We start from the raw sequence: 21,696 nt of genomic DNA, 5'->3' as shown, positions 1-21,696 counted from the left end.
ACACACACACACTTTGTTTCTGTTTGCTTTCTGCAGAGGGAACTGACTCAACCGCAAAGACCAGTAAGCTGGTAAGTGATTGTGGATGGGAGTGGAGAATAATAAAGAGGAAGGAGGCCAAATGTTAGGCAGGTAGAAGCAATAGGTGAGTAAGGTGAATTAGTTATCCAGTCTCTTAACCTCTCTGAGAAGAAAGCTTCCTGGTATAATTTTCTGTTTTAGGAGTGGAGTAAGGTGGTGGTAGGGAAAAACTGGGACCCAAAAGTTCAGGATCAAATGGGACTGAGGCCTGGATTGACAGGAAGGACAAGTCTGATCCTAGTAACGTTACCAACTTCCCACTTTTTGATGTCCATGGCTGCCAAGATCTAAAGGATCGGAGGGTGTGGGTAATGTAGAAACTAAGAGGAAAAGTGCTCCTTTTCACAAATGAATGGTTAGGAGCTGGCCCTTTGCTACCTGTTTAAGCCTGTTTGCTAAAACAGGTTACTGTTACTCTGTGCAGGGTATGTGAGGTGGAACTGTGGACTGCAGCTTCTTTGGGCAAGGATGTGGATATCCTAGAAACTTGTCCTTGAGTGACCCCTCATCTAACTTACACAGGGATTTGCAGTGACTCTTGCCTTTGTGTATGCCTAAATTGGTCTTAATGCCTGCACCCAGGATGTCTGGCCAGCTAGCACAGTGTGACATCTCTAACTCTGCCCTTTCCTACTCCTCATGCAGCGGGGACTGAAGCCTAAGAAGGTGGTGTGTTTACTGTTTGTGCCTGGGTGGGTGAGGGCCATGAGCCCCCTCCCCAGCTGTCTTGCATGTACTTGGGCTGCTGCATGCATGTGTGTGTGACCATGAGGCTGGGATGGCCAGAGGAAATGGTGGCCTTGGCTTTCAGAGTTTTTTGAGGGGTGCAAGGAGATCAGGTTCAGTGTCCAGGCACAGGTAGAACTAATCAAGTAGGTCCCTCAGCCCCTATACCCCACCCCCATCACTGCTTCAGGACTCCAGGCATTTGACTGTTAATAGCAGTAGCATGGAATAGAGTTCTTACTTACAGGGGTTAGTAACAGGGGTTCTCAGGGGTTCTCATTTAGCCCAAGCTCCAGGGCAGAGGGAGGAGAGACTGGGGGGGTTGGAGGTGGGGAAAGTACCATGTGAGGTGGTTGGGCAAGGAGGCAGGAGATTAGGAAACAGAGCACAAGAACAGTGCCATGTTGGGGAGCCTGAGAGTCTTCGTGTGCCTGCCTCTGGATGGGCACTGCCATGAATGCCCACCTTGCTCTCCTCCGTCTTTCTCTGCCTCTTCCTCTGGTGTGGGGCCTCTGCAACCCCTTGCAGCCTTCCACCAGCCATCACTGGAGTGGGGCACAACTGTGCGAGCCCATAACTCTTCTAAACTCTTAAGTCGCTGCCATGACTTCCTCACACCAGCCCTGCCTTGGGCCTGTCTGTGCCCAAGCTGTCTGTGACTTGCATGTGCCTGTCTGATTTGTACATACTGTGCTGTATGTATGATTCTGTGATTTCCTTATTGCCAACCTGTCTCAGGCCTGTTTGACCTTGCATGGGATTGGGGTATTAGAAGGGGAGAGGAATACATCTTTCCCACTCCTAGTTGGTGTTGTGTTCTCACTTTGGAATCTTGCCAGGGAAGAAATCACATAACATTACTTGCTTTGGGGTCTTGACTTGGGTGGGAATGTGGAGGTAAGAGGAAAATAATGCTTTAATGAATGCTGGGACCCACTTCAAAGTTATAAAAACTTGGCTTCTGCTCTTGATTATTGTCTCCTGGTTGGGGTTCCCATCTCACAACAGGCCCCTGAATAGAGAAGAGCATGGACCTGCAGTCTGTTACCTATGGAAGAGTTCTGCTTACAGCCTGACCTTATCCAGGGTGGGGCCTGGGCCATGCCCCAAACCTGGGGTCTTGGTAGCTGCCTGGGGAAATGTGGCAAAGTCCAGCCTAGGCTGCCTGTGCTGGCATACAGTGCCTTCTTTGCTCATGGTGCAAAGTGTCAGCCAAGTAGTCAAGTCCCCCCCAACTCCCTGAGCAGGCCTTCCTCTCCATTGGTTCTCTCATAGCAGATCACTTAGCCCAAGGGCCCCTGCTCTCATCCTATATGCAACAGGGAGTTATCAGAACAAAAAAGGAACTTTGAGCGAGAGCACAGAAGACAACCAGATCTCTCTGCAGGTGCTCAGTCCTTTCTGAAAACACTTATAGACAGGCATTAACCTGCCGTCAGCCAGGGGAGAGTTGGGAGAGGAGCCAAACACTGTTATCAGAACTGCTGCTCAGTGTTCCCCAGGGTTTCTTAATTTCACTGTGTTCCCCCCAAAGCTGATGCTGTCACAGGAGGGGTACTCTGGTTGTATGTGCTTGATGAACAACCAAAGGGCGTTGTCAATGTATGGAAGAAACAGAAGTGGAATTGATAGGGTTGTGTGCAGAGGGGAGTGTGAGTATGAGAGAGTAATGGAGCAGTGAGGCCCTGGCCCCAGAGGGTACCATTTCTGGGATGGCCCCAGCCCAGTTTCTTGGAGCAAACTCTTGAGGGTGGGATTGGGGGCAGAGAAGAGGAGGGAGGAGCCAGAACCTGTTCTTTGGAGGCAGAAGCAGAGCAGGCTCTGCGCAGTACTTTGTCCTGTCATGAGGAGGAGGAGGAGCCAGCAGAGCCAGGCGGTTGCTAGGTGACCAAGAATCAGTAGCTCCACCCCCATGGAGATGAGGAGGGTGGGGGCATGACGTCAGGCGGAGCTGATTCTGCGGCCACTGAGGCTGCCATCAACCTAAGCTGGTGAACTGGGCCGGCTCCTGGGCCGGCCTCGCCCGGTGCCTGCCTGAGCCTGCGGAGCCCCACTGCGCACCTTTGGGAGCTTTTGCATCTGAGCCGCAGCCATTTCGAGCTGGGAAAACACCATACTGGGAAGCTGAGGCTGCATTGTTGGGATTTGATGCACTAATCTCCTGTCTCCGCCGCCTTTCCCTCTGTTCGGTCTCTCTCTCTCCCTCCCTTCGTCTGTCCTTCCTCTGTGTGTTTGTCCATCCTCCTCTGTCCCTCTTTTCATTCCTCTCCTGGTTTTCTTTGCTTTTCTGCAATGATGAGACAGGCACCGACAGCCCGAAAGGTACTCTTGCTTGCTCTGGTCTTGCTGCCGGGTTGCCAGGCGATGGTGGCAGCAGGCTGCTGGGGTGGGGGTGGGGGCTGACTGACTTCATCTTTTTACCTGGTTGGGGGAGGAGGGTGGGTGAAAGTGGGGGGCAGGGATAGGTATATGTCACTGCATACCCATTTCCCTGGGCATTTGTTCCCTGGCCTGCCTGCTTTTGAGTCTGTTCTTGGCCTTGTACTCCAGTGGCCTCACAGGCCTGGGCTTTGGGCTGCTTTTGATGCAAACTGGTTTTGGGAAAGTTTCCTGTAAGAGAATCTAGGGAAGCAGGCCCAGATGCCTTTATGCCTCTAATAGGCCTATCTGGCCCAGTCTTTGCTAGAATGACTCTTGGTTGTACTCTCAGCATGCCTCCACCACCAGGGTTTGTATCAAGGGGCTTTCCCAGGGTGGGCTAGGGACTCTAGAATAGTTTTTGATGCACAGCTCTGGCAGCTTTACCTATGGAAAGAAGAGTTGCGGGTTGGTCTCCTCGGGCTTAAATGTCTCCTAAAAACAGGGGACAAGCTATATCTTGTTTTTGTCAGAGCAGTGAGGCACTGGGTAGTAAGTAATGCTATTTTGGAATTTGGAGTTAATCATACTATTACCACTTCGTGGTAACCTGAAGGATTTCTGGATTTGGTTTGGGGCTGTAGTTTCTTTATGCCGCTGCCCACCCCCTTTTCCTTTATTTTTCCCTGGGTGGGGTTACTTTGCTGAGCTCTGGGCTTCTGGCTAATGCAATATTCATGGTCCTGACACCTGAGCCTCTGCCCCAGGGATGGGGAGTGCTACAGGATCTGGTCCTGGGGAAAAGGAGCTTAGGGAGAGGAAGGATGCCTGGAGGCCCGATCTCCCTCTGTGAGGTTCCTACCACTCACTTCTGAGCTCATGTCATTGCTCTTGTCGAATGGTGTTTCTAGAGAGTCCATTGTGGAGTCTGGCACCCAAATAAGGGACTGACCTGGGAAAGTCCTTGGGAGTGGTGTGTGGGCGGGGCCTCTGGCTCTGGGCTGGAGTTTTCAAAGTTAATGGCACAAGAACTGGTCTCTGGAGACCTTCTCTACCAGCTGCTCCCTTTGGTCTCCTGTGGCTTAGCCTAGGAGACTTCTGGGGTTTCCAGGGCGGCTGAACAGATATAGTCTGCAATGGTTGGGCAAATGTTGGGGCAGGAACCATTGGGAGTGGGAGTTTTTTGGGTTCCTGGAGTGGGAATAAGGTGATTAACAAGAGGGGGAAGGGTATGAGTTGAGGAAGGGGTTGTTAATCATAACCCCATTCCTATTATTTCTTCTGCTCTCATTGCTGTCCTTTTGCTGTCTGTCTTTCCGCCATTATCCTTTCTTTCCTGACTACTTCTCTGGCTCCTGTTGGCCTGTCCAGACCACAACTCGGCGGCCCAAGGTGAGAAAAAATAAGCCTCTGTGTAAGCCACTTCTGAATGTGTGCGCATGCACACACACATACACACACTCTTCAGGCATGTGCATGTTTGTAAGCATGTGTCTGAACAAGTAAAAGTTGATCATAGTGTGTCCTGGATTCTCTTTTCAATGCTGTCAGGGGCACTGAGGGTAGTTACGGGCCCCTTTTATGAACCTGACTTCTGGTTCATAGGGGAACATCTCAGTGCAGAAGAGAGATGAGAGTGGTTGTGGTTAGTCAAGTCAAGGTTTCTTGAAGAAGGACATTTTAACCATTTTTGTCAGTGGGGGTGGGGTGGGAAGACTTAGAAGGGATTTGAAGAAGAACTTAACAGTGTAAATGTCAGGGCTAAGAAGGCAGGTGAAAAGCAGGGTGTGTGTGTGGGGGGTGTCTGTGACTCGCGTGTGGTCTCTGGCAGTCCACCAGAAGTGCTTCAGGGCTCAGCACTATAAGAGAAAGCCTGGGAAGGCTTATCCACGCCAGGGCCTGGGCCTTCAGGGCAGCTCTTCCACTCCAACCCCAGGGGAGCTTGGGTTGTGTCTCCTTATTATAGTGCCTTTGTCTCTGGGGAGGGAGATGACAGAAGGATTGCCGGTACCAAACCTGTTTGAAGAGGGAGTCTAGGAGTACAACTTTCACCCTGGTCCATTTACCTTTAGGGTCCCCGAAATAGACTAAGGGAGGGAGAATCAGTTTGATTCCCAAAGAACTGGGAGGTAGTATCCCCCTAGTAGGAGTACAGAGCCTGGTAACCTCACTTTTAAAGACCAGCCTTTTCTGGGAACATGAAAGTTGGTAAACAAAACTCCAGTCTGTTCTTTCTGTCTGGGGGAGGAGTGCCTAGGCTCAAAGAATGATAACAACTAGAATTATTAAAAGATGCTAGAATGATCACAAGTGGGTCACAGAGGGGAGTTCTGGGGAGTAAGGGATGTTGCTGTAAGGGGGTAGTGCCAGAGCTGGGAGGAATGTGGGGTCTTTGCCAAAGGAGGATCCTGATAATCTTATGTCTTTCTCCATCCCTCCACCCCTTCCCTCTGTCTTCCTTCCTCCTCCCCTTGTCCTTGTCACTATCTCTGACTTTGTGTCATTTTCTCTCTCCCCTTCACTACATTTCTCTGTTCTCATTGTGCTTGATACCCTTTTTCTGCTTTTTCCTTCTCTGTCTCTCTTTCCCTTGCCATATTCTCATATTCTGTCTCTCTCACTACCCCTGCCCTCTATTCTCTTTGGTCTGCCACTACCCACTGAGTAGCCTACCCGCCCAGCCAGTACTGGTGTGGCCGGGGCCAGTAGCTCCCTGGGCCCCTCCGGTTCAGCATCAGCAGGTGAACTGAGCAGCAGTGAGCCCAGCACGCCAGCTCAGACTCCACTGGCAGCGCCCATCATCCCCACACCGGCTCTCACTTCTCCTGGAGCAGCCCCCCCACTTCTTTCCCCCTCTAAGGTAAGGACTGAGGTTGCAATGAACTAGAATTGACAAAAAGGGGACTGTGGTCTCTGGCAGGTTTTGAAAATTTCCCAGGGTTGGGGGATACTCAGAACTTGAATTCGAAGGGTGGGGACAAAGCCTGTGGGTATCCTGCCACTGACGAAACTTCCCTTCTCTCTCTCCCCTTCTTGCACACTTTTCCCATATGTCCTATGCCCTGGTTTCTTCTCAGTTGTCTGTATGGCATTTGTTTTTGACCCTGGGACTGGAATGATTGTTTGCAGTATTCTTATCCTTTCTGCTCCAGCTTAGTCTTTGTGGGGAGGAGGAGGTGGACTGAGAGTGTCTTTCCTTTGCAGGAGGAGGAGGGGCTGAGGGCCCAGGTGCGGGACCTGGAGGAGAAACTGGAGACCCTGCGGCTAAAACGGGCAGAAGACAAGGCAAAGTTAAAAGAACTGGAGAAACACAAGATCCAGCTGGAGCAGGTGCAGGAATGGAAGAGCAAAATGCAGGAGCAGCAGGCAGATCTGCAGCGTCGTCTCAAGGAAGCACGGAAGGTGGGACTCAGGATGAAGGGGTGGCTGGGGAGACGTGGGGGTCAGGAAGTGTCCTGGAAACTAGACCGGAGCTGGAGCCTAGAACAGCCTGAGAAAGTGTGGCATGAGGCATTTCTGAGCTGGCCCCTCCACCCCAACCTCCACTCCTCCTCAGGAAGCCAAGGAGGCACTGGAGGCAAAGGAACGCTACATGGAGGAGATGGCTGACACTGCTGATGCCATTGAGATGGCCACTCTGGACAAGGAGATGGCTGAAGAGCGAGCTGAGTCCTTGCAACAGGAAGTGGAGGCACTGAAGGAACGTGTGGATGAGCTCACCACTGACTTGGAGATTCTCAAGGCTGAGATTGAAGAGAAGGGTAAGGGGCCAGGAGCTGCTGGGGCCCAAATGGTGGGGTTGGAGCCATGTCTGAAAGTGTTAACGGTCTTTCCCAGGATCAGATGGGGCTGCATCCAGTTACCAGCTCAAACAGCTCGAGGAACAGAATGCCCGCCTAAAGGATGCCCTGGTGAGGTAGGGTACCCTCACTCCTTGACTCCAGAGTCACTCTCCTGCCTTCAAATGTATTATAGCGCCTGTTGCCCAGTTACATACACTCTTGTTCTTCTCCCCACTTCTCCATAGGATGCGGGATCTGTCTTCTTCAGAGAAGCAGGAGCATGTGAAACTCCAGAAACTTATGGAAAAGAAAAACCAAGAACTGGAGGTCGTGAGGCAACAACGGGAGCGTCTGCAGGAGGAGCTGACCCAGGCAGAGAGCACTATTGATGAGCTCAAGGAGCAGGTCTGGGGAGCCCAGGCCTTTCTAAAGTCCCCTCCCTTCAGCTCTCCTGTTGGTGCCTCCTCTTTCCAGGTACCTTTCAGCAGCCTTCTCCCTGTTCTCTAACTGTAACACAGGTGGATGCTGCTTTGGGAGCTGAGGAGATGGTGGAGATGTTGACAGACCGGAACCTGAATCTGGAAGAGAAAGTGCGGGAGTTGAGAGAGACTGTGGGGGATTTGGTAAGAGATGAGCAGACCCCTAGCTTCTGATTCTGACATGCAGGTATTTGCAGAGACTGACATAAGATCCCTCACCTTCGTGTGTGTGTGAGGAGTGAACTTATTTTGGCATGCAGTCCTGACCCTGCTTTTCCTTTGCCCTAACTACTTTGTGGCTTCCCAGGAAGCAATGAATGAAATGAATGATGAGCTGCAGGAGAATGCACGGGAGACAGAGCTGGAGCTGCGGGAGCAGCTGGACATGGCGGGTGCGCGGGTTCGGGAGGCCCAGAAGCGTGTGGAAGCAGCCCAGGAGACAGTTGCTGACTACCAGCAAACTATCAAGAAGTACCGCCAGTTGACTGCCCACCTACAGGTGCCTGCATACCTCCTGCTTTCCCCACAATCACCTTGGGCCTTCCTAATGACATAGCTCTGCCTCATTCTCTGTCTCTTATTAGGATGTGAATCGGGAACTGACAAACCAGCAGGAAGCATCTGTGGAGAGGCAGCAACAGCCACCTCCAGAGACTTTTGACTTCAAAATTAAGTTTGCTGAGACAAAGGCCCATGCCAAGGTCAGGAATTTGGTGGGCAGGAAAAGGGAGTGTTGGGGGTCCCATCCTGGGTATAATTGTGGCTGAACTGGTAATGGGGTTTGAGTGCTTTGTGTGGTGATTTGAAAGATTCCTGGTCTGGGCTTGTCTTAGAAGCTGGGAATCTGGTGGAGCAAGGCATGGTGGTTCTGGGGCTCTTTTCAGCCTGGCTGAGACCTCTCTTCCCTGTCCACTTCCAGGCAATTGAGATGGAATTGAGGCAGATGGAGGTGGCCCAAGCCAACCGGCACATGTCCCTGCTGACAGCCTTCATGCCTGATAGCTTCCTTCGGCCAGGTGGGGACCATGACTGTGTCCTGGTGCTGCTACTCATGCCTCGTCTCATATGCAAGGTATGACCTATCAATCACCTATGACGGGAATCTACTGAACCTGTTGAGCCAGGCATGGAGGATGCTGAATGAAGACAACACACAATATCCCCTTCCCAAAGAGTTTACCGTGTAGTGGAGGAATGCAGTTAATAAAATTGCAGATGGTTGTATATTACAAATGGTATGATGATGAAGTGGCTGTTGCCAGCGTAGTGGCTAAGGTTGTATGCCCAAGCTGACTGCTTGTGTTTCTTTGAGATAACACAGCTGGGGATATGCTTTAGATGGAGGGCTATCATTGAGAGAATAATATTTTAACTGAAACCCAGAAGATATCTAGGAGTTAATGGGAGGGTATTGAGTTGGGGAGGGGGGTGGAAACGGGCAGGATGGCATTCTAGGTGAAAGGTAGCAGGAGCTCCTAAAGCCTTATAGCTGTTAGTAATCATATTATTGGCCTTTCCCCATGTGAGACTCTGCCCATCTAAGCACTCTTTCTGCTCTCTTCCCCCATGTGTGTCCATGACCCCATGAACTTGCTCAGCTCCTTGTACCGTATTCCTGAGTCTGAGTTCTTCATCTTCTGAGTCCCAGGTCCCTGGTGCTTCTTCCCATAGGCAGAGCTGATCCGAAAGCAGGCTCAGGAGAAGTTTGAATTAAGTGAGAACTGTTCAGAGCGACCTGGGCTGCGAGGAGCTGCAGGGGAGCAGCTCAGCTTTGCTGCTGGGTTGGTGTACTCGCTAAGTCTGCTGCAGGCCACACTCCACCGCTATGAGCAGTAAGTGACCCCTGACTCCCCAATTCAGGGCCACAGGTTTGAGATTGAGTGGAACTGAAATCACCTGAAAGACCCTTGCCTCACAGGGCCCTTCTCTGGTCTCTAGTGCCCTCTCTCAGTGCAATGTGGATGTGTATAAGAAGGTGGGCAGCCTCTACCCTGAGATGAGTGCCCACGAGCGCTCCTTGGATTTTCTCATTGAGCTGCTGCACAAGGATCAGCTGGATGAGACTGTCAATGTAGAGCCTCTCACCAAGGCCATCAAGTACTACCAGGTCTGGTGCGAGAATTCACGTTTGGCATGTGAGGGAGGGAAGGTTTCTTCTGCTGGGAGTTACTGGCAAAATGGCAAATGCCATTTGTCGCAGACTGGCTGCTGAGGTTTCCCTTGTTCTTAGGTGAACTTGCCTGAGGAAGCGAACTCTTGGGGGTTTTGGAGTGTCTTGTCCCATGATGGCCAGGTCTTAAATTGCAGTTTTAGAAGAACTAACTCTTCTAATACCTAAAGACCCTGTGTTTCTTTGTCATTCCTCCTCAGCATCTGTACAGCATCCACCTTGCCGAACAGCCTGAGGACAGTACCATGCAACTGGCTGACCATATTAAGGTGAAGTTTATGTGCCAGTGATTGAGCCCCCTATGGAGATCAGAAATGGGCATCATCAGATCAAGAGATGAGACCCTTCACATGACAGCAACAGGGTCATTAAAGCCAAATCATGGAGGCCAGAGAATGAATTCATGTTGGCAATCAGCAGAGGGTGGAGATTTCTTAGAGATGATGATGGGTGGAAGGGTTTCTATTGGGATCTGACAATCATGCTTCTGTCCTCACAGTTTACCCAGAGCGCCCTGGACTGCATGAGTGTAGAGGTGGGGAGGCTGCGTGCCTTCTTGCAGGTGAGCACACAACTAGATCTGTTTGAGTTTCTCTCCCTCCTTAGTCTCCATCTCCTCACCTCCAGCTTTAATGATTACTTGGTTCCCTATCCCTTTCCTATTCCCTGATCAGGGTGGGCAGGAGGCTTCAGATATTGCCCTGCTGCTCCGAGATCTGGAAACATCTTGTAGTGACATCCGCCAGTTTTGCAAGAAGATCCGAAGGCGAATGCCAGGGACAGATGCTCCTGGGATCCCAGCTGCACTGGCATTTGGACCACAGGTTTAAGGCTGTGAGGGGGGAAGGGAAGGAAGCTGAGTAGAGTCAGGAGTGACCTTGCGTGTCAAGATCTAGATCTGGTTAGGGGACTAGAATGGTTTTGAGGTGGGTGAACTGTGGTACTGGACCCAGGGTGTGCTCCTGGACCCAGGTTGGGCTCCTGACACTGGCCTGTTGCAGGTATCCGACACACTCCTCGACTGCAGGAAACACTTGACGTGGGTGGTGGCTGTGCTACAGGAGGTAGCAGCTGCTGCTGCTCAGCTCATTGCCCCACTGGCAGAGAATGAAGGGTTGCCTGTGGCTGCCCTGGAGGAGCTGGCTTTCAAAGCAAGCGAGCAGGTGAGTCCTGGATAACTGGGCAGAAGGTGGGGGAGTCAGGTGACCAGTGTGGGGTTTTAACTCTTGCCTCTGGCTCCTGCAGATCTATGGGACCCCCTCTAGCAGCCCCTATGAGTGTCTACGCCAGTCATGCAACATCCTCATCAGTACCATGAACAAGTTGGCCACAGCCATGCAGGAGGGAGAGTATGATGCAGAGCGGCCCCCCAGCAAGGTGGGTGGGGAGCTCCTTGGAGAGCAGGAGTCTGTAGGAACAGGACTTGCAGAGCTGCTGCTAATTGTGGGAGCGCTGGGAAAACAGCCTGAGGAGCACTTTCTTGCATAGAAGGCAAGATTTTCCCTATGACTAGCTGTCTCTGAAAAGAACACATTGGTGATTTGCTTTCCCACCTCTGCCTTCTGCCCTCACCTGGACCCTTAGCCTCCTCCAGTGGAACTGCGGGCTGCAGCCTTGCGTGCAGAGATCACAGATGCTGAAGGCCTGGGCTTGAAGCTGGAAGATCGAGAGACAGTTATCAAAGAGTTGAAGAAGTCACTCAAGATCAAGGTGAGGGTAGAGTAGACTCGGGATATGGGAGGCCAGGAGGTACTGTTGGACACAGAATAGTGGTGAGTGTTGAGAGTTGGGACTGAGACAGGCCTGGGATTGAGGGGAGAATTGGAGTCTGTGATCAGTGGGAGCTCTGTGGGCCCTTAGGGAGCTTTCTTTTTTTTTTTTTTTTAATGGAGGCATGTTTTTATTTATTTGTTTGTTTGTTTTGTTTATACATGCACTGGGTACAGTCAGAAGTGCGGGAGGGTGAGAGAATTCACCAGAGCCAGAGTGGGGAGCAGAGCAGGCAGAAGGACCGAAGTACACTGCTGAGGGGAGCAGTGGGTGGCAGGAGAGGTCTGCGCACCATGTGGGACCCTCCTCTGGTGGCCGGGGAGCAGCCGGGGATCGAACCGGCGCCGCAGAGGCTGCGGGCAGCTTCGCAACCCAGCGCTCAACCGCTGCGCCACCAGGGAGGACCCTTTTAGGGAGCTTTCTATCTCATGGTCTATCCCAGGGACCTGGGGGCCATGGAAGGATGTAAGGAAATTAGAAGCTCTCTGCCCTCATTAGGGGGAGGAGCTGAGTGAAGCCAATGTGCGACTGAGCCTCCTGGAGAAGAAGCTGGACAGTGCTGCCAAGGATGCAGATGAGCGCATTGAGAAAGTCCAGACTCGGCTAGAGGAGACCCAAGCACTGCTGCGCAAGAAGGAGAAGTCAGGCACCTCCCCTGACCTCACTGCCTACTCCAACCCTCCCTCCTGCCAGCAGCCCTCTGCCTCCAGCCCCTTTCCCCTCTCCCAACCTTCTCATAGTGAGACTCTCCCCAGGGGAACCAATTGCCAACCCCATTGTGTTACTGCTCCGTAATCCTCTACCTACTCTCGCTTCTCACTAGCAGGGCTATTCCAAGCCCATGTCATGACTGAGAAGTGGGGGTCAGGCTGTGGGGGAGGGACACAGCTCAAGCCCAGATTCTCATTCCCAGAGAGTTTGAGGAGACGATGGATGCACTCCAGGCTGACATTGACCAGCTAGAGGCAGAGAAAGCAGAGCTGAAGCAGCGACTGAATAACCAGTCCAAACGTACAATCGAGGGGATCCGGGGAGCCCCCGCATCGGGCATTGCAACCTTGGTCTCTGGCATTGCTGGTGGTGAGTTCAGTGATAGGCAGCACCAACGCAGAGGAGATTGAATATCCTCTTTCTTGTTCTTGACCCCAGTTAGATACCTGTTCCCCTCCTGCCCCTGAGTGTTTACCTAGGAATGTGCTTTCTGGTTTCTCTGGGGCAGCTGTCACCAAGTTTTTAATCACCCAAAGATATATGCAGAGTTCCTTTCACCTGACCCAGGTAGGGTACTACCAAATTGTAAGAAAAGCTCAAAATTAATGCAGTAGTTGAATTCTAGTAGATGTCCCTTCTAGGTCTGCAGTCTGATCTCTCTGTCCTGCCCTCCTTCCAAGGGAGTCTTCAGCCTGCAGCAGCTGGGCTAACAGTCATGCCTAATGCCTGCTCTGGATTTTTCCTCTGGTTGGGTACTGCATTTTGTTATGTGACTTTACCCTGTCATGTAGTTATCTCCTCCATTGTTAAATTTTCCTAATTTCTCTTGTGACTTGTCTTCTGACCTTTGCCTGATCTCTTAGTGTCTCCAGGACTCCTTTTGTGGAGTTTTCCTGGCTTCCAGGCCCAGTCCTCCTAGTTTCCTGACTGAAGAGGTAGCTGCTACCATCTTGGATCTCATCAGTCCTATAGTTTGTTGTTTGTTTTCAGTTTCTTACTTACCCTTCTCACCTTCCAATGATAATCTTCTTACCCTGGAACTAGACCCTCAGGATCCCTAGACCTCCCCTCTGTCTTGTCACCAGGCCTTACCAGTGGACTTGCTTTTATCAAAGCCCCTGTCACTGGTACCCACAAGACCAAGTACCTTCTTGACTTTAGATTCTAGAATACTCCTATTTAGGGGTGGGGCCTCCAGAATTACCATGTTGCACTGTTTTAACACAGGCTTTTTAAACAAACACTCGTTCTGAATTTATGAAAATTCCTACCAGAAAATGGTGTATTTTGCCTCAAGAGTTATGGTGGGATTTGAGGAGAACTGGAATGAATCTGTTTTCTCAACTTAAGCTTTGCTGCTGGGTAACACTAAGTTTACATACATAAGAGAGTCTCTGGAGCATTCCCCAGCCCTTCTTGGAAATGGAGAATGAGGCAGGGGGTCAAGAATGGTTTCATGCCCCAAGTACTTCCTCCAGCACACACCACTGCTTTTCCTCACATTCTTTATGGCCTGTCTCATGGCCTTATCCCTTTTCCTATTTTTCTTTAATACATATTTGCTCTTTCCCAAAGTAGAGAGCAGAGGCAGGTTCTTCTTAGAGAAGGTACAGTGATCAGGAAGAATCATGTCCTCTGGTGTGTCTCCTAACCCCCAAATTATCTAATTCCTCTCTCCTCTTTTCCTGCTACCCCACGGGCTATCTTGAGCACAGAAGAGCAGCAACGAGGTAGATACCCAACCTGGCCAGGGGTTACCAGGGCTGGTAGGAATTGGTTTTGGGAGAATAGGGTGAGACATAATCCTTGGGAGCAACCAGGGCTGGAGGTGGGAGAGGATGAGGAAAGAAGCTGAGCAGGGACGGAGTCTCCTTCAACTCTCTCCACACGGGGCTGACGGCATTATTTGTGGTACCTGCAGGTGGTGCCCCTGGACAGGCTCCAGGGTCCATGTCAGGGCCTGGGCTGGTGAAGGACTCACCACTGCTACTTCAGCAAATCTCTGCCATGAGGTTGCACATCTCCCAGCTCCAGCATGAGAACAGCATACTCAAGGTGAGACGGTCACAGGGCAGACTGGATTGGGGACAGAACATACCTGCTCCATTGATGACACATGGCAGGAACCTTCTAACACCGCTTACCTCTACCCCTCTTTTTTTGCTCCCACAGGGAGCCCAGATGAAGGCGTCCTTAGCAGCCCTGCCTCCTTTGCATGTTTCAAAGCTCTCCCTCCCACCCCGTGAGGGTCCTGACAGTGAACTAGCAGCTGGAGCACTGTATCGTAAGACCAGCCAACTGCTAGAGACGTTGAATCAGCTGAGCACGCATACCCGCGTAGTCGATATCACTCGCACCAGCCCTGGTATGGACTCTCAACCCTGAAATGAATACTACATTCCCCCTAACCCCTTCACTTGGTTTGATTCACTCACACTCTTATGTGCATGCTATATGAGAGCGTCCCTGTCATACCTGCACTCTTAACTCTTACTCTAGTATAGCTGCCTGCCTGGGACTTGATGGGCCTCACCTTGTCTTTCTTCCCCACAGCTGCCAAGAGCCCGTCGGCCCAGCTCCTGGAGCAAGTGGCTCAACTCAAGTCCCTAAGTGATACCATTGAGAAGCTCAAGGTCAACTCAGACCCTGCCCTTTCTCACCCAGCAGAGTGTTGTTGTTTGTTGTTTCTCATCAACAAAATGGGTTGTATAGGATCCTCTTTAGAGCATTTTGTTTGAGTGCAGCTTGAGATCCCCATCGGGGTAGAATGGTTGGGATGACTTTTTAGAGACCATAGAATTTGAATTATCTTTGAAGGATAAGTATCTGTAAATTAACAATGTCAGGGTGGGGATGTGGTTGGAGGTGAGAGCCAGAGTATAGTGATAGAGAGGACGGGGTTCCTGTACCCCTGGTATTAGTGAGCCTGTGAGATCATTGAGGTATTGGACTAGCCTATGCAGGTCCCTAAAATGAACGCTTGTTCCCTTTTTCCACCAGGATGAAGTCCTCAGGGAGACTGTGTCTCAGTGCCCTGGAGCCATGGTCCCCAGTGACTTTGCCACTTTCCCTTCATCAGCCTTCCTCAGGGTAAGAGGGAACATGGGGAGAAAGATGGGGTAATATGGTGGGCATAGGAGGGTCCTTCCCTGCCTCTCTCCTCCACCCCCAGAATTTAAAGAGACCTCTGGGGTCTCAGCTCTAGTTCCTGCACCTACTGAGTTATCTGGCCAAGTCTTACAAGTAATTCAAGTGTACTTGTACTGCCTCAAGAAGTTCCACAGTTTTAGCAATTATATACCTTCTGTGACGTTTGGCACCAACAGGGGCTCCAAATTCCCTTGTCAGTCTGTGTGCCACAGTTCTGATTTGGGCAATGTGGTCACCGTAGCCTGGGAGTCCCAAATCCTGTGTCCCAGGTACTGGGCTACCTTGGTCTCAGGATTCAGTCAGTGGCACACAGCTCGAGTGAGTTCCTGATCTGAGGACCTCTTTCCCTTGCCGACTCCTAGGCCAAGGAGGAGCAGCAGGATGACACTGTCTACATGGGCAAAGTGACCTTCACATGTGCGGCTGGCCTTGGACAGCGACATCGGCTGGTGCTGACCCAGGAACAGCTGCATCAGCTTCATGGTCGCCTCATCTCCTAAGTGCTCCTTCCCCTGTCCCCTCCTACCCTTAGCCTCTTGATGCCACTCTGCTTGATGCACAGCCACCTCAGCCAGCCCCCAGGTAGAACTGTGTATGTAAAGCTGCCCTGTTCAGCTTCACTCCCACCCATCAGTGCCCTGCCCCTACCCACCCTTGACATGGGTTTCCCTTGGCCTGAATTTGCTGTTCAGCTGCTCCCTCCTTCCTGAGGAAGGAGTTTTCTAGGGGCCTCAGAGCATGTGAAAGGTAGGCTGAGACACCACCACCAAAGGCTGAGTGAAGTCCCCCGATTGAGGACTTCACCCCCTGATTAAAGCAACTTGTGCTTCCATGCTTTCTGTGTGGTTTGGGAATGGTGCTTTGTCCATTCAGTGCAGAACAGCGAAGGAAAAGGAATGCTGAGACTTTGGCTGTGCCGAATTTGGGCCCCCCTCTCTAATGTCCAGTAGAATGCTGTTCCCTTGGTTTTATGTCCAGTAAATTACCCTGAACAAAAGGGAAAGGACTAGACTGAGGATGTGACACCTGACTTGTGTCTGGAATTAGGAAGGGAGGGAGTGTGTAACCTCTGCCAGTCCCACCTCTACTTCCCGCATCTTTCATATCTCTTCGGGCCAGTGTTTGGAGACTGGTCTGATATCACTACCATGTGAACCACTGCTCTCCAGAATGCCAGATTCATTCATCCAGTTGCCTATTGGTATCTTTTTTCAAAGTCAAGTCTAAAACAAAAATCATCTCCTCCGTGTCCTGGGTTTGATGAACTCAAATAATGGATGTTTGACACCTTCTTCACTTTCCTTAACTAATTCAGTTCCCCAGTCTTATTCAACATTTCCTTCACTATTGTCAGAGATATGTTCACATTTTCCCATGCCCTCTGATGCTAATTTTGTGTATAATTTCTTGCTGTGGGTACTTAAGCAATCTTTAAAATGGTTACTCTCACTTGTTTACCTCTCTCAACAAATTCTCATGGATGACAGAGGGTCTTTTCCAAAATACAAACAGGATCATGTCACTTCTTACTTGAAATTCTGAATTGATCCTTCCAACTAGAATTTAAAATTAACTAGAAGGTGTCCCTGGTGGTGCAAGGGGTTAAGCATAGCACTGCAAAGCTATCCGCAGCCACTGCAGCACGCGTTAGATCCCCAGCCAGGGAGCTACCCTCATGGCACAGCAGACCTCTCCTGTCTTGCCTGCTGCTCCCCTCAGCAGTGTATTTCAGTCAGTCTGCCTGTTGTGCTCCCCACTCTGTCTCTGGTGAATCCTCTCACCCTCCGCACCTCTGGCCTGTACCCCGGTCCTTGTATGCATAATTAAATAAATCTTTAAAAAAAATTAACTAGAATGGCACACAAGGCCATCTGTGATTTGGGTGCAGCCTTGGTGAACCCCTTCAGTTTCTTTGCCACCCTGTGCTCTTTCAGGCCTATGCCAGCTGCCTCCTTCCCTTCATTTTATTATTCTGCTCCTACTCCACCCCATTCTTCAACTGGCATCCTCTTCATTTATTAAGACAGCTGTGGCATTGTCACCTCAGGAAATCACCAATCCCTGCTGCCTATTAGCTGCTCTGCTTCTGGAATCAGCAAAGAATGTGAATCTTCTATATGTACTTGGATTTTAGTTGCTTTGTGATCTTGACTTGGTCTCTGATTTCCAGTCTGCTTTCTCAACTGCACAGTGGGAATAATGACACCTTGGAGGGTTGTGATGAAGGCTAGATCATGCTGGAAACCTCAAGCACTTTGCCTGGTGCATGGCAGGCTTTCTTTTCTTTAGCACACACTCTTGTGACACTGCCTTATGCTAGTAAGCATGTTATTCTATTGTATTGTTGGTTAACCCATCTTTTTCCCATTTCAGACACACTGAGAATTCCTTTAGGTCACTTCCCTCTCTCTGTACCCCAGAGCACAGGAGAAGGGCACATATTTTGGAGAGTGTACTGTGAGTTTGATTTTAGATATGAGTTTGAGGTGCTGGTGAGAATGTTCATTTGGAGATGTCCATTGATAGTTAGCTCCAGTGGGGTCTGGAGCTCAGCAGAGAAGTCAGGATTAGAAAGTTTGGAGTTGTGTGAGTGGTCATTGAAGTCACGGTTTAGATGAGATTTTGTCTTAATTCAGTTTACTTAAAAAACTGAACCTGAGGCAGAGCTTACGTGCTAGAGCTTTACTGGCAGATGCAATTCCAGATCAGTGACAGTGATGGAAAGGAAGAAGGGAAGCTACTCAGGAAAGGGAAACAAGATTTGTTTTAATGAGTTGGCAACTGTTTCACAAAGACAGTGATAACTAGATAGATATGATGCCTACTGGAACATTATGTTGGATTTGAGGGAGTGATAAGAGAACAAATTCACCTACTTTTCCTCCTGTCTCCCATCCTATATTGCTCCTAGTTTTCCCTGTGGGGTGTTTGTTTCCCCCTTACTTGAGAGGATAGTATTGTGTGGCCAATGGAAAGGCCAGATCCCATGCTCTGCAGCATGGTGTGGCATCTGAGTGCTGAAGCAGTGAGGCAGATGGAAGGCACTGGCCCACAGGACTTGGTCAGGCAGAGGAAGCAGCTGGAGCAAGCACCTGAGAGTCAGGTGTGGTTGCGGGTCACCTGAAGAGAGTATATAGGGCAGGGGGAGGGCATAGCAGAGCCTGAAGGAGGTATTGGAATAAAGACCCCCAAGAGAAAGAGGAAAGAAATTCAGGAGAAGTAGTCTTCAGCCTCTGATATAACTGGGGTCAGGTGAGCTGGTTTCTAGAAAGCGGCATCTGAGAATCAGTGAGCTGGCCAGAGTAGTTTTGGTGCAATAGAGGGAACAGAAATGGCCTTAGTGGCATGAAAGGAGAGTGCGCAGAATGTGTACACACACTACTGTGTCTTGGTGCTACATTGTGGAAGTTGGGTGTTCAGGGGATAACACAGCTGATAGAGCATCACTGCACATAGATGACAATGGGAACTGCTCATGAAACCCAAGATTTCTGAAAATTGGGATGTGATGAAAGGAAGCGTGTCCTAATGAAATACTCTGTATACCAAGAATGGAGCATAGTAGGGGAACAACCTCCTTTGATCCATCTAAATTCAGAACTTCCAGTTGAACATGAAAACCAAGCAGACTGGCGACTGACTGGCAGTTGGTAGGGGCAGGGTATGAACAATTTAAATTTTATCCCCTAACAACTCTTCAGAGGAGAGTCTCATGGCTAACATCACCTTTCCCAACATGGAGACAATTTTATGAAGTAAAAATAGGGCTCAGATCTCAACTCTTCCACTGATAAGCTATGTGAACTTGGAGAAGTCACTTAACCTCTTGATCACAGTTTTTGTATCTATTATCAGGCTAATAACACCTTCCTTAGGTGGTATTCCTTATGTAATTTTAAGGGGAAGATTAAACGAGATCGTGTGCTGGACACAGCTTCTCAGGAAGGAAGGTAAATACCTGGGAGAGGCTGATAACAACCAAATTAAAAGAAAATGAATATGGGCAGCCACATTCCCAAAGCATACACTAATAACACAAATAACCTTATTTTGGGTCCCCAAAGCTAAGCAGTTCTTAGTTTCCAGCTTTCGACTTGTCTTTGTGGTGGTTACCACTTCATCTTCTACTAGGTAGGCACTGTTTCCTCTTGTTTCAATAGGCCAAGGTTGAGGGAGAGTTAAAGGTTTGGATTTACCTACTTGATTCCTAATGTCTGTGCTACCCCACAGTGGGACATAGGAATGGGGCAACACAGAGATCTGAGTCACTGCTGCTAATCCTAGGAAATGTGCAAGATTTTCCAGAGACAAGATTGTACGCTGCTCAGCTTTGGGACTGAATGTGAGCCAGGGCATGTTTGCTCCATGCTCTAGGTACCTGACTAGGGAAGCTTCAAAACACCAAATATCTTGTCTCCTGTCAAGTTAGGTTCAGGGCGACTGAGGAACACAGGATTTGAGGGTGAGTGGTCCCTTCTGCTCCCCTCTGGGTGTTAATGCTCTGTGTAGCCTTCTCTTATATATCTTGAGAAGGATGTCCGTTCACCCAGCCTCCCTCCATCTGCCACGTGTGCTACATGAAACAGTCACTGCTGCTCTTAGGCAGCTGGCTGCTACTGCTGAGGTCCTCAGAGGGGCGGCTTGGGACACTGGCCTCCATTCCTCTCCAGGAGGCTGAGTAGTTTGAGGGTGAGACTTGGACTTGTCTCAAAAAACTGCTGTCAGAGTAAATATATCTGTTGGTCTGTGTTTTGTTACTCTTTGTGGGAAATTTTAACATGAATGAAGAATAGGATGCAATGAATTGCCATGTACCCATTGACCTCATGCCAAATTTATCATTCATGACTCGGCTTGTTTTTTTTTTTTCCCATCTACTCCCTTCGTTCTTTTCTCGCCCAGATTATTTTAAAGCAAATTTTAGTCATCACCTTATTTCATCCAAAAGTATTTTAATATTCCTAAAAGCTCACTCTGAATAAAAGAAAACTACACCCCTAGAGAAACAATCAAATAACAGTGTTCAAATTTCCCTGGTTGTCTCATGAGTGTTTTGCTTTGATTTCTTTTACAATATGTATATTTTGGGTAAGATTGGGTAAGAAAAAGACAATATAATCCAAGTAACTATCTTGAGTCCCCTATTCTAAATTACCATTATTGATTGGACCAGTGCAACATATTGTACCAGTACAACATATACATATGCCTTAAACTTTATTTTCAGTGTGTCAGAAATTTAAATATATAATGTATTATCTTGAGATTACAAAAGAACACAACATGTTGGAAGATTGAGAACATAGGTTTCCAGTACTTAGTCATTAGTGATTGTAGAGATTTTCTTTTTAGTGTTTTCCATTTAAAACATTAACTTGGGCCTCCCTGGTGGTACAAGGAGTTGGGGCACAGCCTATGAGGCTATCCGCAGCCACTGCAGCATGAGTTCAATCCCCAGCCAGGGTGCTGCCCACAGGGTGCAGCAAACCTCTCCTGGCTCGCCTACTGCTCCCCTCAGCAGTGTATTTCAGTCAATCTGCCTGTTCTGTTCTCTACTAAGTCTCTGGTGAATCCTTTCACCACCCCCACCACCCCCACCTCTGGCCTATACTCCAGTTCTTGTATACATAAATAAATCTTAAAAAAAAAAAAATAAAGCATTAACATCCTGTCATAGCTCTGCGGGAATAGAGCTGCCAAAGTGGGAGTACAGTGGGGAAAGAAACCAAAACCCAAAGTTAGGAAGAGATGAAAGATAGAAATCAAGAAGAATATTTTTGAAACTATAAGGATTTCCTTCAGAGGGTTAAGAACCTGTCTTAGTTCAGGCAGCTAAAACAAAGTACTGTAAGCTGAGTAGTTTATCAATGACAGAATTTTTTTCCTAAAGGTTCTAGAGGCTGAAATTCTTTTTTAAAAAAAGATTTATTTATGCATACAAGAACTGGAGTATAGATCAGAAGTGTGGGGTGGAGGGATGAGAGGATTCACCAGAGAGAGTGGGGAGCAGAACAGGCAGATCCACTGAAAATACACTGCCGAGGGGAGCAGTGGGCGAGACAGGAGAAGTCTGCTGTGCCATGTGAGTTCTCTCTGGCTAGCTGGGGTTCGAAGTCATGCTGCAGTGGCTGGCGATAGCTTGATAGCACTGTGTCTTCAACCCCTGCACCACCAGGGAGGCCCCATAGAAGCTGAAAGTCTTGAGATCAGCCTGCAGGCAGGGTTGGGTGCTGTAGAGGGTACTCTCTTGTTTGCAGGCAACTGACTTTTCTTATCATATGGCAGAGTAAGCTAGCACTCTCACCTCTTACAAGGTACTAATTCTGTACCTGAGGGCTTCGCAACTATCACCCATCATCTGTCAAAGGCCCTACTTTCTTTTTTTTTTTTTTCTTTTTCTTTTTCTTTTTCTTTTTTTTTTTCTGAATTGCATGCATATAATTTTTTTATTTGGCTCCGACTTTTTTTT

At 49.3% G+C, this 21,696-nt stretch overlaps 1 protein-coding gene across 3 annotated transcripts in view; it reads left to right on the top strand.

Annotated features, from left to right (window-relative positions):
* Positions 1-21,252, top strand: part of DCTN1 (dynactin subunit 1) — a 36,162-nt gene extending 14,910 nt beyond the window's left edge. The window contains exons 4-29 of one of the 3 annotated variants that reach the window (XM_037527667.2): positions 37-71; positions 4,537-4,557; positions 5,834-6,025; positions 6,370-6,567; positions 6,722-6,926; positions 7,003-7,081; positions 7,193-7,352; positions 7,466-7,570; positions 7,734-7,925; positions 8,011-8,127; positions 8,346-8,498; positions 9,098-9,258; positions 9,365-9,533; positions 9,797-9,865; positions 10,096-10,158; positions 10,271-10,420; positions 10,598-10,759; positions 10,842-10,973; positions 11,181-11,306; positions 11,865-12,007; positions 12,280-12,446; positions 13,999-14,132; positions 14,250-14,442; positions 14,631-14,710; positions 15,078-15,167; positions 15,590-21,251. In XM_037527667.2, the coding sequence (XP_037383564.1) occupies positions 37-71; positions 4,537-4,557; positions 5,834-6,025; positions 6,370-6,567; positions 6,722-6,926; positions 7,003-7,081; positions 7,193-7,352; positions 7,466-7,570; positions 7,734-7,925; positions 8,011-8,127; positions 8,346-8,498; positions 9,098-9,258; positions 9,365-9,533; positions 9,797-9,865; positions 10,096-10,158; positions 10,271-10,420; positions 10,598-10,759; positions 10,842-10,973; positions 11,181-11,306; positions 11,865-12,007; positions 12,280-12,446; positions 13,999-14,132; positions 14,250-14,442; positions 14,631-14,710; positions 15,078-15,167; positions 15,590-15,727 (3,434 nt within the window). In that variant the 3' untranslated portion in view covers positions 15,728-21,251. Of the gene's footprint in view, positions 1-36; positions 72-1,157; positions 3,130-4,536; positions 4,558-5,833; positions 6,026-6,369; positions 6,568-6,721; positions 6,927-7,002; positions 7,082-7,192; positions 7,353-7,465; positions 7,571-7,733; positions 7,926-8,010; positions 8,128-8,345; positions 8,499-9,097; positions 9,259-9,364; positions 9,534-9,796; positions 9,866-10,095; positions 10,159-10,270; positions 10,421-10,597; positions 10,760-10,841; positions 10,974-11,180; positions 11,307-11,864; positions 12,008-12,279; positions 12,447-13,998; positions 14,133-14,249; positions 14,443-14,630; positions 14,711-15,077; positions 15,168-15,589 lie in introns of those variants that run through there. The other 2 variants (XM_037527666.2, XM_037527665.2) reach the window with 2 other exon arrangements.
* The last annotated feature ends 444 nt before the right edge of the window (positions 21,253-21,696 follow it).

The sequence above is a fragment of the Talpa occidentalis genome, unplaced genomic scaffold (genome assembly GCF_014898055.3).
Source record: "Talpa occidentalis isolate TD23 unplaced genomic scaffold, MPIMG_talOcc4v2.1 talOcc4.5, whole genome shotgun sequence".
Classification (NCBI taxonomy): Eukaryota; Metazoa; Chordata; class Mammalia; order Eulipotyphla; family Talpidae; genus Talpa; species Talpa occidentalis.
Note: the sequence above shows the minus strand (reverse complement) of the source record. Positions and strands in the feature narration are given on the sequence as shown.